This window comes from Dermatophagoides farinae, chromosome 4, assembly GCF_024713945.1.
Source record: "Dermatophagoides farinae isolate YC_2012a chromosome 4, ASM2471394v1, whole genome shotgun sequence".
NCBI lineage: Eukaryota > Metazoa > Arthropoda > Arachnida > Sarcoptiformes > Pyroglyphidae > Dermatophagoides > Dermatophagoides farinae.
In genome coordinates this window covers 2054062-2071400 of record NC_134680.1, presented here as the reverse complement: position 1 = coordinate 2071400, position 17339 = coordinate 2054062, and the positions used below count along the sequence as shown (strand labels likewise).

Sequence of the window (17339 nt, the reverse complement as noted above, 5' to 3'; positions counted from 1 at the left end):
ATCGATGAAAGTAAATTTGTATGATATTCGGATACAAGTTTTTAGATGCGAAAATTTATTATTATTTGAAACTTAAATGTTTATCGAACACATTTTACTACTACTGTTTTTTTTTTCTTTCTTTCTTTCTTTTCGTTTTTCCCTAATATTCCTGAATCAGAAATGTTGTTGATGAAAACTTTGCCATTTTATTATTGTGAATTCAATGTTGAATACACATAGTAAAACACATTTTACATGTCATAATTTTTAATTATCATCAATAAAATTAAACGATTATTATGGTTCGTCATTGTTGTTGTCGTTGTTGTGAAAGAATATGTTAATGTCGATGTTTTCAATGTTGTTGTTGTTGTTATTGTTTTTTTTTGGCAATCAGAATTTCTCTGTTTTAATAAATGATAAAGTTGATGAAATTTGAGCGTATAAAGAATAATGGCAATGGATATTTTGTTTAATTTTTTTTCTATTTTCTCTGAATCCAGTTAATTTCTTTTTTTTGTCTATTTTTAAAATTGAAATTTTTGTTTTTTTTTTAAACTATAAATCCCAAAATAAGATTGCTGTGCCACTATAGTTGTTATTGTTGTATGTTTGTTTGTTTGTTTGTTTTTTTATTTCTATTCATTCTTGTTATGAATCATTTCATTCTGTTTCATTTCATGTTGATATTTTTGGTGATTAATGATTGTCCCGTTGGTTGTCAAATCTCTTGTTATCCATATATATACATGTATATCGAAATACATAACATTATATATTATATAATATCCGATATGTGATACAAATTTTGTTGTTATTGTTGTTGTTGTTGTCGTGTGGTTAATATATGAAAATGTGTGATTTTATTTTGGTTCAATTTACCAATATTATTATCTGATGATCATCATCATGATCATTGGCCATTCACCCAGAAATATTTATTATTTGATTCTTGTTTGTTGTATGTTGTCTTCATAAATGTTTCATTCGTTTCTTATGAATGGAAATCATATTTAAATATTATGAATATTGAATGAATCTAATTCTCGTTTTTTTTTATCCATTTTTTTCAAACGATGATGATGATCATCATTGAATGATTCACTATAGAATGAATTTTGGATTTTTTTTTTTGATTTTGTCGTTTTTCTTTCTCTCATACTGTGTGTGTGTGTTTTGAATGAATGGTACAAATAGAATGAAAAAAATCTAATTAAACATATACGGCGTGTCTCTGTCCTGTGTGCATGTGTATGTTCATTGGAGATAATTAATTAATTAATCAAACTAAATTTTATTCATACTATTATGGTGGAAATACGATAAAAATTTTGGCATTTGTTGGGCACGTGACTTTTTTTTCCTGTTTATAACTGACTTTTGGACTAACTTACTGAATACACTACTAACTAGAGTATATATACTATTATTGTGATAGGATTCTTTTTTCGTTGTGTAAATGTGTTTTGTTTGGTCAAGAAAAAAAAACACATTTCATTTGTTATCCTTGCCGGGCCTTGAAATGACATCCATAAAATATATACACTCAGAGAACGATTCCAATGAGCGAATCTATTTTGTCATTTTTTTTTTTTTTTTTTTTGGATTTTTCACATTTCATTGAATTTTTTCACTGAATGAACTGATTCCATAAAAAAAGTGTTTTATCAGCGTTCTTAGTGTATAGAATCTAGATTTTTTTTTCGAGAAAAAATTGATTATGCCTGTCTGTAATGTTGGATATGAATTTCTTTTTCTGATAAAAAATTTTTTTTTTTTTAAGAATTCTGCTATTATAACAGTACAGGTGAATTTGGCTAGAAAATTTGACAAAAAAAAAATTTGAAATGTAAATTTTCTTTTTTTTTACGCAAAAACTACATACATTTCTTTGAAAATCTTATCTCATCTTTTTTCGTTTCTCGTTTTTTTTTGCCATTCTATCATTTGGATTCCACATTTATTCTTGATCCATTAACCAAATTGTTCTGTCTATATTTTTTCTTTTTGTCCTGTCGTTTCGTTTATCAGATTTTTCTTTCGTTTTTTTTTGTTTTTTTTATTTAATCGCAAACATTTACATTCATTGTTCATCGAAGTGATAATCTAATCTCATATCATTCTTTCGTTTTTTTCCACCATTTCATTCATTCATTCATTCATTTTGTTCGCAATGTAAACACCAATTTAGTTAATTTGATTTTGTTTTTTTTTCAAATATGAACTAAGAGCAAAAAAAATATATCAATCTGAATGATTCCTATTTAATTTTTATTTTTATTTTGTGTAGTTATATTCAACCAGATGGAAAAAAAATCATATCATATTCATGTTTGAGATTTTAGTTTATTAAACAGAACAAGAAAAGATGGATGTGGATAAAAGAAACAATGTAAATATCATAATAATAATAATAATGTGTAGCCAGAGATGTGTGTAACGAATGAGAGTGTATGTGTCACTATGTACATCTGCTTTTATAAGCATGTTCAATCTAAAATGATTAGGGTTCAATCAAAGATGTTAGAAGACATAGTTCAAACATGAGACATCGTCTATCGTTTTCTCTAACACTTCCACCCGATTGACGAATGGTCATGCAGCTCCTGGAAATAAAAATGTGATCAAAAACAAATTGAATGTTGTAACGATGGATATGATGAATGAATATGTCCACAAATGAAAGGACCAATAATTTAAATGCCATGGAAATGGGCTTCAATGATACCAAGTAATCCATCGATAATAAATCCAGAAGTTCGATTGAAATCCAATCAAAATATCGATATAATCGTTTTACCGTTTTGATATTGACCAATGTGTTGAGCAGAAAATGAGCGAGTAAAACGATGCGTGCGAATATCAATCGCTTGATGAACAATAAATATAACTTAATACGGATATTTTCAAAATCCAAGTTATTTTGTAATCGGTTTCGTCCAATCGAAGTAGATTTGTAGAAATTGATCAATACGTCCAAATAAGAGATAAAATTGTACCATTTTGGTTTGTTCATTGTTTGTAGGACAGATACGATATGATCAAATGAAACTAAATACAAACGTAAATCTACTTCGTAGGTTAAATTCAACCAATAAAAGGTTTCGTCTAAAGGATCAAATAAATATTTGAGATATGATCAAATCATCAAATCGTATGGTTCGATACAATCGAATCTTCAAGTCAACCCGTTTACGTGATACAATAATTTCATTTGGTGGTGGGTCAACCAATCTTGGTTTTGCGATTTTACCAGCTATGTCGAATAGTAATGGTGAATAATTTGACAATACATGATCGGTGGTCAGTAGACTTCTTTCAAATGATGCTAAAAATATGTCGTTTTGTCTACGGAAAAACTTAGCAGCTGCTGGTAAACGTCTATAAGACTGTTCATAAATAATTTGAGCAATGATCAAATTGCCAGTACCAGAAAACTTTTCGAAAATTAAAGATATGCTGCTTCCACCACAATTTGTGTCGAGAAAATTCAAAACGTTTCCACCGGAATCGATGGTGATAATCTTTACGTTGTATTGATCATATTTACCTTAAAACGATGGATTGATAGCTGTAAAAATCTTTAAATACGATCATTTCATGAGATTTTTCATAAATAGTGATAGGATCGGATAGCTCAATGCGTCGATAATAACGATAACATAAATAATTTTCGATAAAATATCCGATCATTAGAAACTTGATTTTCACTGATTTAACAATGTTTTCATCACGATTGTTCGTGGAATATTCAATAAATGTGAAAATATGGAAATTTGTTAAATAAATTCGTCGTCCAAAATTGATAGAAAAATAATAATTTGAAATGATCATATGATTGTTGATTGTTATACCATGAATTTTGATAATAATGGTTGGCTCGCAATTTTTCGTAGATTGCAATGGCAATTCATTATTGTGACACAAAACAGCATCCTTGGCAAATATCACAGATGATGGTCTGTCCGGGTAGATGAAACATCATAGTCGGTATCGACTACGGAGATATTTTTGATACGTTCAAAATCGTATGTGTCATTTATTTGGATCCATAAAATCATCGTCCATAATCATCTTAACGAGACAAGAAATTGTTTCAGGTAAAAACTTACGATATGGTTCCTGTTGGTGTATTAAGACGTTTGCTCAAACAATAAAGAGCATAACCATATCATTGTATGATCGATCATAGATTTAACAACGTGATCATGATTGTGTCAAATCCCCGTACCATTTAATAATCAGAAATAAGAAATGAAAATCAAATTTTGAGGTATTTTGGGGGTATAAATGATATTCATAAATAATGTAATAAAAGAGCTTCGAATCAGATGATGCCAAAGTGAATAATTAAATCCAGAAAATTCATCAGGAAAAGAATGGGAAAACATCTGATGATTGACGAAATGAAAATTCGATTCACTTTTGTTAAAAATTGATAAACGATTCAAATCGGGATATTTGTCAGGAATTAAACATTTGAAAATAGGCTGATAATTCAAAAGAAAATTGTCATCCGATTCAATTTTGGTAACAATACGAGAAAATTTATATTTGAGATCGGGAATATCATAGCCAATACGGTACATCTTCATCTGACAATTGTACAAAATTTCATCCGATTTAATCAATAGAGGCAAATCGTTGATTCGATAAACATCATCAGATTCAGTTCGTTTCGAACCAGACTGATGGTAAGCCATGACACTATGAGCAATATGCTGCATGTTGATATAATGATAATTGAAATCATAAAAATTACGTGGCGGATCGATAATATGGCCGATTTCATTAAAAATACCACGATTTGAAAACGATGATTTAAAAACATCAATAGGAAATGATCCAAAACTTTTCAATAAAATCTCGGCTTCTCTGGAAACACTTGTCCAGGATAAAATATCATTGTTGCCGGTAAGAACATAATGTTCGTTCACGATTCGTTTAAAACCAAAGAAGGGAATTTTGTTGTTTACGCCGATGTTCATCATCTTTTCGGATGGAAATTGTGTCGTATCACCGTTAAAATTTGATTCATAGATGCCAATATGTCGGTTTGGAAGCTGTTGATCATCAGCAACCCTTCTGGAAATACCAGGTAAACAAGAAATAATAGATTCATCGACGATATTGCGGCCAACTTCATCAACCTCTGATTCAATAGTTGAGGTGATGGTATCTGGTGATGATTCAGCAGCACACATTTGTTTTGAAACGTATTCGTTTTGATTAGAAGCAATAGTTTGTGGCGCTGTATTTTGCTCGACACGTAAACGAAGCTCAAACATGTTGACATATTGATCGCTCCAATCGGCTATCATCATTGGTTGATCATGGCGGTAAAGGATCATGCCTTCACTATCAGTTTCGCCATTAAAACCCTTCTCGCGGCAAAGTTGACCGATTGAAATGACATTAAATGGTTGATCTGGGATGAACAATACATCGCTAATTACACTTTTGATCCACTGTTTGCCATTGAAAACTTCACAAGGAAGATCGCCGATGATGGTATTTCGAACAGATCCATTCATTGATTGAATTGATTGTTCAGTACGACGCTGATTAATCAATAGATTTTGGTCGTTCACCATGTGATTACTTGTACCATATCCAGCATAAAATTTTGGCGTTGGTGGTGTTGACAGATCAGCTGACTCAATCGTTGACACTGCTGCAATCAGAGAAACTTTTCTCTTTTAGTTTCTTTTCATCATCGTACCGTTGTTGTTCATCAATCGAATCGATTTATCAACATGTTGAAAACGCCTTTTCGGGCTTAAGACTTTTGTCTTCTTCGCAAACACCATCGATGTACCATTAGATTGATTCTTCATTGATGAAGTATTGGTGATGCGGGATGATGATGATTGAGCAAAACGTTTGGCTTTCTTTCTTAAGCACAAATCCATTTTTCATATATCGCAGATTTTAAAAATTGATGAAATTCAAAAAATTGATATCACAAAAATAAAATAAATCTGGATATATCACAGCGTTAAGCATGTGGACCCATAACCTGTTTGAGATTTTAGTTTATTAAACAGAACAAGAAAAGATGGATGTGGATAAAAGAAACAATGTAAATATCATAATAATAATAATAATGTGTAGCCAGAGATGTGTGTAACGAATGAGAGTGTATGTGTCACTATGTACATCTGCTTTTATAAGCATGTTCAATCTAAAATGATTAGGGTTCAATCAAAGATGTTAGAAGACATAGTTCAAACATGAGACATCGTCTATCGTTTTCTCTAACAATTCATGTCATCAATAAATATATACGTCGATAATCGATCGTATAGTATTTATTTGTTTAAAACCATAATTATAATGTAGATTATTATTGTGTTGATTGGCTAAATTCGTAATTTTTTTTTTCGTTGTTCGTTTGTGTCATTTATTTGGATCAAGATCCATCATTATGAATAATAAACTTATCTTTGATATCGTATTGACAAACCATAACCATCATCATCATAATCATTTTTCGATGATTCAAATGATAATACACGAGAGTTAACCACCATTGTAAATAACATGAAAAAAAATAATCAAACAAAATAAATGTAATTTATGGATCGATTCATTTATCATTTCTCGAAAAAGAAAATGATCACCATGATTTATCCATAATACAAAAAATACTTATAAATGCAATAGAAGCGAGGCGTTACTGTATGTTCCAAAACGTGTGAGTGTGACTTTTATTTTGTTTTAATTTTCGATACAAATTTTTTTTTTGACATTTATCGATAAAATAATGATGAGAAAAATTTGCATTTTATCTTGATCTCATCATTTTTGTTGTTTAATTTTGCTGAAATATGTTTGTTTTCATCTCTTGTTTGTCGTTCAATTTTTTTCCTTTTATTATCATTAAAATACATCCTACCATCGTGTTTTTCCGTCAAAAAAAAAAAGTAAATAAGCCCTGTCTTATTTTTGTTTTGCATAATCGATAATAATTATCATCATCATCATCAATATTAATGTTCAATATCAACAGGATGTATCAAGGTTCATCAATCTTATCAATTCCGAAAGAAGTATGTCTGTTTCTATTTAGAGTAAATATTTTTTTTTTATTTATCATTGTTTCACAACTTTTTGTTGAAACCTGATAATCCGCACACACACACACATTGAAATTGTCGTTGATGACAACAACAACAACAACAAAGAATAAAATGTTTTCAGTGGAAAAAAAACCTGATATAAACACTATATGATTTTCCCGGTTCAAAAAAATCGGTTTGTTTTCCGACATTTGAACAAATTCAATGAATTAACGATGGGGTGAAAAAAAATCACATAAAAATGATGATGATTTCATATATATATATATATAGATCAGATAAAGATAATCGACAAACAGCCACATGTTCCAAAAAATTTTTTTTTTTCGAAAATCAGTCTTTCATACTTGAAACACAATAATATACGTGATTAGCCATTCAATATTTTTTTTTGTTTTGTTTTGTTTTCGGCCATTATAATAATTGAACATTTCACCGGATGTGAACGATTGTCAATGTTGGTGATGATTTTTTTGCCATGAGAAAAAAAAACTATTTTTTCCTGTTGTTTGTTTCCAATGAACTTGAAAAATTTATGAAAAAACTTTTCAATAGGAAAATCATCTGAAATCATTTGGGACTAAAAAAAAATGCAATAAACGCTATATCCATTTATCGGCTAGATATATAGATGGCATAAATGCACATCTTTGATCTTGATTTTTTTTGTTTGTTATGAATTCAAACTGACAAACAGCCAAACACAATAATATTGATCAAAAGAATTGAACGACAAAAAAAAATATTTCGTGACAAGAATTCGTGGCACCAAAAAAAAAAAAAAAAAAAAAAAAAAATTCCGCCAGCCATTTTATGATGATGATCAAATTAACTTCTAAAACTTTACACAACTTTATATTTCCAGTTTGTACTGAATTTAATGTTCCAAAAGAACAATTTCATCTCCATCTCGGAATGACCCATCGATGTTGTCATCATCATTTACACGAGCGAAAAAAAGTTTTTTGTTATTGTTATTAGTGAGATAATTCATGTGTATCTAGTGTTTAACCCTTTCGTTACCACCATAGACAAAAAAAACGTCTAAAAATAAACCAACTTATTTTATTGCGTGATTTGCTGTTATTAGCTTCAGTTATTATTTCAGTCATACATTCATTTGCATTGAAACTGATTCTTTGGATTAGTAGAAAATGAAATGAGAAAAAATTTTAAATTCTACTTGACCAGTGACATGGAATTTTTTTCTGAAGGATGAGAGGTTTCTAAAAAATTGTTGCACCAATTTTATCCTCTCCACGTACTAATCGTGAACGCATACGCCATAAATCCTGTGAAAATTTTTCGAAAAATTTTTCATTATTTCTCATTAAGTCTTGTGAATGAATGTTTTCACTTGAAATTATTCAATTGATGAACACAAAATCCACTTACTTTATAGGTAATTGTATCTGAATCTCCGCCTATGATTGTACGTGCACGTTTATGATAAACATCAACGATTTCTTTAGCCAATTTTTCCTGTATAGTGCCTTCGATTTCAATATAATGACAATCGATTGATGATGCATAATGGCATGATATTGCTTTACGAAAACCATTCGTACGATTCATTCCAGAACCATGAATAAGTAATGGATGAAAGAATAGACAATCACCACGTTCCATTTCGATATGTACACGATTATCGACCACATTTGACATGTCTTTAATTCCATAATATAATTTATTAACACCACCCTGTTAATATATGAGAATATATCCAAAATAAGATTTTAATAATTTTTTTCTTTGCTGCTATGGCTTTTGAAACTTACCTCCCATTCGGGATAATCATGTTCCAAGTGTTCACCTTTATGTGATCCAGGAACAGCCGAAAGGCATCCATTTTCTTTCGTAATTTTTTCCATTGCTGTCCATGTACCTACAATACGATCGGCTGGTCGCATTGGAAAATAATGTAGATCCTGGTGTAATGGATGTCGAGAAGATTTTGTACCCAAATCTGGTGGTTTATTGATTAACATTGAATGAATGGCTAGAATATTTGGACTACCAACAAATGCTTCAACAATATCCAATACTGATGGATGACAACAATATTCGAATAGGACATCATCAGCATAAAGTTCTTGCACTTTATAAAGACTTCTTTCATGTATGGCTTGTTTAGCCGTTGCTAATTCTCGTTGCAATAATAATAATGGATTCGGTTGAACTTTACCAGTGGCTAGATCTTGAAATCGTTGCCTTTTTTCAAATATAAAAATGAATATGTTGTGTTTTGAAACCCAAAAAAATTGTCAAAAAAACTTACCAATAACGATCGATATCTTGATCGGTTAACAATTTTTTGACGAGAATATAACCATTTTCTTCATAAAAATCACGTTGTTCATTGGTTATTTTTCCATTCGCACCGTTTGTAAATGAAAAACGATATTTTTCATTACTATTAGCCATTGATTTTGCTGTGGATAGAAATTTTCGTTGATTCAATGATTGTATCATTGTCATTTTCAACAATGTTGGTGGACATTGTTGTTGAATTGAACGAAAACCAAAAAACGTCAAAGGTAAACGATTCATAAGCATTATTGTTTTTTCAAGTTTTTTCTTTTTTAATAATGAAATCAAATAAACAAATATAGTGTGGCGACGTTACATACGTAGAGAATAAATCATCCAACGAGTCCATGAAACAATGATTAATGATCATTGATCATTTCAAAAATGATGAATATTTGTAGCGATTGAACAGTTTTGAGTGCGAAAGAAACTCGAGTTTTTTGATTTGTTTTTGTTGTTGTTTTTATTTTGAGTGTTTACAATTTTTTTTTCTATTGCTAAAACACATAGGGTACATATGTTACAAAACTCAATTCACAGATTCATTCAATCAAATATGGATTGCCAAGTTATGATGATGTAAGTGATTGAGGATTTTTCAACTTTGAAGCCAGATGTGTTTCTTGGCACAAAGTGCACACAGATTTTTTTTCCAACTCATCCGATTTATCATGGGATTGATAGACAATCATTATGATGATTATCAACGGCAGCAGCCATTTAGCACACTTTGGTTTCGTTCACTGATTGATGATGGTAGCCAATTGGAGATGGCTTACAGATTACAATTGAACAATTTGTTTTTTTTATGTCAAAGTCGAAAATTGATAATTTTTACGGCATCGAACATGCGATGAAAATATTCATTTTATATTATTCTTTACTTTATTCATTGATGGCTGACTTTTACGTTGTTTTTTTTTGTTCGTTTAAAATGCCGTTTTTTCATACTTAATGAAAATTTTGTCCAATAATTCATTAATGGTCGTTGTTCCTATTCGATTTCGAGGTTTATGATCTCTCTCTCTCTCTCTCTCTCTCTCTCTCTCTCTCTCTCTCTCTCTCTCTCTCTCTCTCTCTCTCTCTCTCTCTCTCTCTCTCTCTCTCTCTCTCTCTCTCTCTCTCTCTCTCTCTCTCTCTCTCTCTCTCTCTCTCTCTCTCTCTCTCTATATATATATATATATATATATATATATATATATGTGTGTGTATGTTTTCGGTGGAAATTTTGTTGTTGTTTTTTAATGATAAAAATTTCATTTCATTTTTTTGCCAGATTTTATAGTCGAAACAAAAAAAAAACAGGAAATAAACAGAAAATACATAAAACAATCATTTTTTAAGAACCCATTATTTGTTATCACTAGATATTGTTATTGACGTATATATTTATATAATCACATGGTTCATCGTTTTTGTAATTTCTTTTTTTCTTGATAAATTTTCAATTTTTTTGTTGTTCATATATGAACAATCGATCCATTATAATGATGATGATGATGATGATGATAATCGAAAATGTTTTCGACAATTTTTTAATTTCTATTTTATTTACTTTTTTAAAAATATTTTTTCAATGATCAATTACATTATTTATCATCAATATATGTCGATCATGTATATAAGGGTGTTTGTCTAAAGTACAAGAACAAGAATAGATATGGTAAATTATTCAGTCACAAGGCAATGAAAAAACATCACGGTTGCCTTTCTGTTAGTAGTTGGAAAATTTCGAATCATAAAAAATTAAAAAAAAATTATATAAAAAAAATGATATAAAAATATTCAACTAGTCGAAAGATGATCAATCAATCAATTATGAGCCAATCATTCGAAAACGACGACAAAGACATAGAATGAATATGGCGAATGTAAATATCATAATCCATTCAAATGTTGTGGCAGTTACATGTACATAATAGGATTCTTTATCCGTTTGTGGCCAATGCATACGAAATTGATTATTATTTTCAAATTTTTCATTACCAACCTGGTAACGATTTATACTTTCAAATATTAAAACCATTACCATTGATATTGATGTTATAATTGCACAAAACATCATTGTAATTGGTTGTGATTCAATACCATATTCTCGATACAATATTCGGGCTAAATGTGTACTATAACATGCATAAATACATGCACTTATAAAAACTGTTAAAGCATTGACGACATGTAATGGATAAAATTCAGTCGTACGAATATTTCCCACACCAATAGCACCTATTCCAGAAATGATCATCAACCAAAATGAATGTCTATTCATACGATGTAAACGATTGAGGTAATCAAGATTTTTTCCAATAAAATTATTATTCAAATAGAATTTTATCTGTTTATAACGTATCCAGCATGTAATGAATACTAATTTAAATGAAAAAGAAATTTTTTTTTTAATGACACAATCATAACCAGAAATTATTAATTAACACTTACTTAAAATGGCAATAAAATCGATAATTTGTGAGAATACCATTGAACCCGGTGATAAACCACCAGTATCACTTACATATGGTAATAATGGATCAACATTACCATAATGGATTGACATAATATACGGTATAATACAGAGTATAATCAATAATGTGCTAAGAATTAATGGAAAAATCCATAAATGCCGTTTAATCCATGCATAGAATTGTCGATGTCGTTTTAGATGTTGTTTTTGTTGTTGTTGTTGTTGTTCTTGTCCAATCGATTGAATTGTCTTCTGGTCACTTTCATCATTATTAATTTGAGGTTTTTCTTCATCAACATTGATGACATTATTATTGGCGATTATTAAATTATTATTAAGGTTTTTTTCAATGTCCATTCTTTTTGTTTTGTTTTGTTTTTTGACCACTTGTTGATTGATTTTAATAGAAACGTTGAATAAAATTTTAATCGACAAATACTTAGATGTTAAGTTTGTCTTTTTACAATGTGTGAACGATGATGATTATTGTCGATGGAACAAATCAATCGAATGGATCAATAAATGATGATATCAATTTCTATCTTCTATATATTTGAACACATATACAATTTCAAACACGATGATGAAGAAGTGAAAGCCATTCAAGTTTTAATTTTCATGCCTTTTTTAAACATATCGATTGATCGATCAGTTGATTGATTGATATCGATATTTTCGCACCAATTTTTTTTTCTTTATTAATCTTACACATACACATCCAAATAAATAAATCTAACACAAACAAACAAAATCGATTGTGCGTGATATGTGTGTCAAACTTAGTGATGATGTACAAAAAAAAAAAAATCAATCAATCGGTTTTTTTGTCTTTCATTGATGATGATAATTTGATTCTGAAGACATGAAATGAAAAAAAAGTAGACAAAAAAAATGATGATTAGTTATTGTTGAAATTAGTGATTTATCAATATATAATTCGACGATTACCCAGTTTTTTTAACAAAAAAAAAAAACTTCAGAAAAACATTACTTTTTTGGGTCCAAATGAATCCAAGTAAAAAAAAAAAAATTCAAGTTGAATGAGAGAATCAAATGCAAACAAAATATTTTCTTTTCTTTTTTTTTCTTATTTCAAAATTTACAAATGACAACAATAACAACGGAAAAAATTGCTTACATTTGTTTTTGTTGTTGTTGTTGTTGTTGTATATTCATTTTTTCGTCTTTGTCAATGTTTTTTTTTTTTATTTGCAATAAATATTTTTTGCATTCATTTAATTTCTGTTTACGGCATAGATAATCATTTCCTTTCTCTCATGGACATATGATGATCATACAAACACACAAACATATACAAAATACACATAACGTACATTATAAGCGATGATGGTGATGATTGTGAATTTTGGCTGAATACAAACATACCCACACACACACAAGCAACAAGTGGAAAAATAAAAATTGTACAGCTGTAATTGTTTTTGATGTAAATGAAAATCAATATATGACAAATTGTCTAATGAAAGAAAATAATATTATCACATATATCAAACAGGCTGCAAAATATATGAATGATGATGATGATGATGATGATGATGATGCTTTGTGCATTATTGAACAAAAAAAAAAAAAAATAATCGCCAGACAAAATGATTTAAATTTGGAAAAATTTGATTTCAATTTTGAATTAATCAAAATGATTATCATTTCTTTAAATAATCACAATGATAATGTCTTCATCGTCTTCGAATGGTAGAATTGAAAGCAAATTTCATGATCATGTGATCAAAAATGAACGTAATCACATTACATTCTTATCATCATCAGCATCTTTCACAATATATTTTGGTTGTATCAAGTTTTTATGATTTGATCTTGAGTTGATCGAGATTCATTGAAGATGTTGTCAAAATCAGTGGATTCATTTTAATCGATTTCTTTTTTTTTTGTTTAAGTAACATGATTTATTTACAATGTATGTGAAAAATTTAAATGAAATGAGAAAAAAATCTAGAATCTAAATAAATGAATAGGTTTGACTATGATGTTGGGTACATTCGATTGAATCATATCCGATTCGATCGTCACAAAATGGTTGCTGACAAATCTTTACACACACACACACACACACACACACACACACACATAAACACATATACCTGTGTTTAGATGTCATTTTTTTTCTCTTTCTCACTTTTTCCTTTTCTCTATCCCTTCGCATTTTGGTAACCTTGATAAACATTTACATTTCAAGTTTTTTTTCTATTAGTTGTAATAATAAGAAACAATTTACATTAATTCATTCATTCAATCACAAGTTTTCAATTTCCTTTTTTTCAATTTTCACATGTCTATGACAAATAATTATTTTCAGAGACAGTTCCAGCAAACAAACAAACAAAAAAATAGTCAAATTCATCATTCAATAACTAATTTAATCTAAATAGACAGTCAACAATAATTTCATTGAATGATATAATCATGATTATGATGATGAAATTTGTATGAAATTTTTATTTTTACCAATAAATATTGATTACGAAAAAAAATGACAAACAAAAAAAACAAGTTTTCCTATTATTATTCGTCTTTTTTTTGTCATTAATTTTATTGTATTACATAATCTTAATTCAAAATTGTCATGTGTAAATGGTATTTGGTTAATTAATTAATTGATTGATTGATTTTTTTTCCTTTGTATAAATCAACTGACTACTCGATGCTGTCTTATTATTCAATTTTTTTGTTTTGTTTTGTTTTGTTTATGAATTGAAGTAATATTTGGCATAAAATATTCATTGAAAAAAACTTACAAAACAATATGTAATGGTCATTTCTTTTTTTACGTTTACATTGTAGATGCATTATCCATTATTCAATCGAACACAATCTATCTGACATATAATCCTTGATGGTGATGATTCTATCATTTTTGTTATTGAAATTTTTCCAAATTCTTTAGTGAAACAGTAGTAGCTTAAATTTTTCTATTTTTTGTTTTTTTTTTTTTTTTTTGATATTCGAAGATACTCGAAACACAAATAAAAATAGGAGTACGAGCCATTTTTACTCGAACATTCTAAAGTGTAAAGTTTCAAAAAGCCTCAAGTTTTTTTTTGTTGTCGTTTTGTTACAAAAGCTTTATCATTTTTGGTTCGATTCTTTTTTATGGTCATTTTTTTCGGTCGATTTTTTAGACAAAACAATGAAATATTAAAGTTTGTTTTCGTGTTGATCAATCAAAACTAAAAAAAAATGGTTTAAAATTCCGTTTTGTTGATGTTTTTCTTGGGTCGAATTTCATTGAATCAAGTTTTTTTTAAAGAAATTTTGTTTTTCAAAAATAAGAATTCATTTATATCATTTCTACGAAAATAAGTCTATTTAATTGAGTCGACTCCATTGTGTTGAAAAACAAAATTTCCAATGAAAAAAAAATTACACCACTAGCATTTCGATTCTTGGAATTCTTGTGTATGTGTGTTTGGTGTATTATGAAAATGATGAAAAATAACCCGCTACGGTTTACGCATTACGAGAATAATGCTGCTACCATTATTGTGCGATTCTGATCAGACTAGAGAAAAACATTTGGTTCAAACACAGAATCAGACAAATGTAGATCCAGATTCATAGACATATGTACATTCACTTATAATCTTATCAACAAAGCGACGGCGGAATTTTTTTTTTTTTTTGTTGATTTGAATTTGACATCCCCATAACCACCAGCCATCATCATCATTATCATTATTATGCGAATAATAATTTTGTGAAAAAGACTATCGATTCTTTGAGATTTTTTTTAAATTTTTCTAAAGTTTTTTTTTCATTTTAAATTATTTCTTTTGGTTTGCACATAGTGTATGATGTTTGTGAATTGCAAAATTATTTATCCGTGTGTGTGTGTGTTTTGTTTTTGTTTATTGTGATGGTTAATGATTTTGTAACAACGAAAAAAAACATCGCTGTCATACAATCATTCATTATTTATTTATTAATTAAAATTGAAATTGAAATTTCTTGTCACAAATATAAGGTAAGGTGGATTTTCGATTCCAATATTTTACTTTTATTTTCGATTTTAAGTGAAAAAATATGACTTTCAAAACCATAAACTCAATATTGGTAATTTTCGCCGTCGTTTACCGTCGAAATTCAATTGATAGAGTAGAAAAAGTTCATAATGATGACTTTCATTTCCGGCTATTTGATGAATATTTTTTTGTTCCGCTTCTGTTCCATTTTATTTGTCATCATCATTATATTATGTTGGTCATCCAGATCTAATAAGTTTGATTCGTTATTTATAATTATTATTATGTTCTATTTTTGTTTGTGTATAGTTAGGCTAGCTGGCTAGAATCATCATCATTTGTATTACAAAAAAAAAATAGAAGATCTTATCCCCATAAAAAAACTAAATGACACACAGAAATAAATAAATAAATAACGAGAATAGCCTCGAGTAAAATTTAGTTGTTGTTTTTTTCTTATAGTTTATTTTTTTTTCCTAAAGAAAATTCATTTTTTCTTCGATTATTACCGAAAACAATTCTGTTTGGTTTTTTCATTATTGTGTGGTTTGGTGGGTGAAATCAACAAAAAAAAAAAAAATTTCTTCCACCCACACACAAATTGTCATTGATGTTTTTTTTTCACTTTCTTTCTCCGTATATTCTACGAGAACGTATGTCATTGAGTTATTTCTCCCGTTTGGTCGTTGGATCATCATCATTATCCAGAAGCCCGAGGATGTTGGATTTCATTTCATTCATAATTTATTCATTGATTGGAAAAGAAATAACAATTGTTACAATATGAGAAAGAAAAAATACAACATTCATTATTGTCACCCTATACACAGAATTGATCAAAATTAATTCAAGAATTTCAAATTTTCTTTTTTTTTCTTGGGTTATTCTGAATTAAAATCTTTGACATTTGTACTGCATCAATAAGAAAAAAATTCTTCACTCCTTTCAAATAGATAGAATTCCATGAATTCAATTAGAATTTCAAATGAAGATTTGTATTAAAATTGATTCATTGATGATGATGATGATGATGATAATTATCATGGTGAAATCCTAATACAAAATTCGCTGATGATGATAAGCTGAGCGTAGAGAAAATCACTATTTTTTGAATAATAATTTATGAATTCTAATTTCTTATTTCATCAAATAGTGAAGAAAAAGGAAAAAAATTTTGAAAAAATTAAATTTCAACCCGAATAGATAGCATATTTGTATGATCCATAGTCATAGTTAATTTTTTTATGGCCAATCTTTCAAAGTTTTTTAAACTTATTAAAAATGGAAATTTTTGTTTTTTGTCGTATTTTTTTCATATTGGTCGTTTATAGACGTTGATCATCTTCTTTACTTTGGTACTTGGGCTTTATTGAAACTAGTTTTTTTTCGAAATATTTATTAATACTATATGTGAGATTGGTTTGGCTTTCTGGTTATTTGGCTGTTGTTTGTTGTTGTTATTTAAACTTTCTTTATATTCAGTTGGTACCCGGAATAAGAATGATG

General features: G+C 28.7%; 3 protein-coding genes across 3 annotated transcripts in view; 1 reads left to right on the top strand and 2 right to left on the bottom strand.

Moving 5' to 3' along the window:
- Positions 1-8109: 8109 nt before the first annotated feature.
- On the bottom strand, positions 8110-9999 carry LOC124500431 (putative phytanoyl-CoA dioxygenase). Its single transcript, XM_075730188.1, has 4 exons — positions 9343-9999; positions 8843-9275; positions 8460-8765; positions 8110-8356 (listed from the first exon to the last, which is right to left on the bottom strand). The coding sequence occupies exons 1-4, from the start codon at positions 9618-9620 to the stop codon at positions 8291-8293; spliced, it is 1083 nt and encodes a 360-aa protein (XP_075586303.1). The 5' UTR covers positions 9621-9999; the 3' UTR covers positions 8110-8290.
- An 896-nt stretch (positions 10000-10895) lies between these two features.
- Positions 10896-13374, bottom strand: LOC124500428 (DNA damage-regulated autophagy modulator protein 2). The gene is made up of 3 exons (XM_075730187.1): positions 12974-13374; positions 11814-12689; positions 10896-11741 (listed from the first exon to the last, which is right to left on the bottom strand). The coding sequence occupies exons 2-3, from the start codon at positions 12190-12192 to the stop codon at positions 11191-11193; spliced, it is 930 nt and encodes a 309-aa protein (XP_075586302.1). The 5' UTR covers positions 12193-12689; positions 12974-13374; the 3' UTR covers positions 10896-11190.
- A 2032-nt stretch (positions 13375-15406) lies between these two features.
- LOC124491082 (uncharacterized) overlaps positions 15407-17339 on the top strand; it is a 43057-nt gene continuing 41124 nt past the window's right edge. Inside the window, exon 1 of the transcript XR_012832192.1 lies at positions 15407-15835. The gene's annotated coding sequence lies outside the window, so the exon portion shown is untranslated. The remainder of the gene's footprint in view (positions 15836-17339) is intronic.

What these genes read in the sequence shown, in the direction of transcription:
- LOC124500431 (XM_075730188.1), bottom strand. Translation starts at nt 9,620, where the DNA reads ATGCTTATGAATCGTTTACCTTTGACGTTTTTTGGTTTTCGTTCAATT. An exon ending in CAAGATATCGATCGTTATTG is followed by an intron (nt 9,276 to 9,342) that starts GTAAGTTTTTTT and finishes ATTTGAAAAAAG; the next exon opens with GCAACGATTTCAAGATCTAG. An exon ending in CAGATACAATTACCTATAAA is followed by an intron (nt 8,357 to 8,459) that starts GTAAGTGGATTT and finishes AAATTTTCACAG; the next exon opens with GATTTATGGCGTATGCGTTC.
- LOC124500428 (XM_075730187.1), bottom strand. Translation starts at nt 12,192, where the DNA reads ATGGACATTGAAAAAAACCTTAATAATAATTTAATAATCGCCAATAAT. An exon ending in CGATTTTATTGCCATTTTAA is followed by an intron (nt 11,742 to 11,813) that starts GTAAGTGTTAAT and finishes CATTTAAATTAG; the next exon opens with TATTCATTACATGCTGGATA.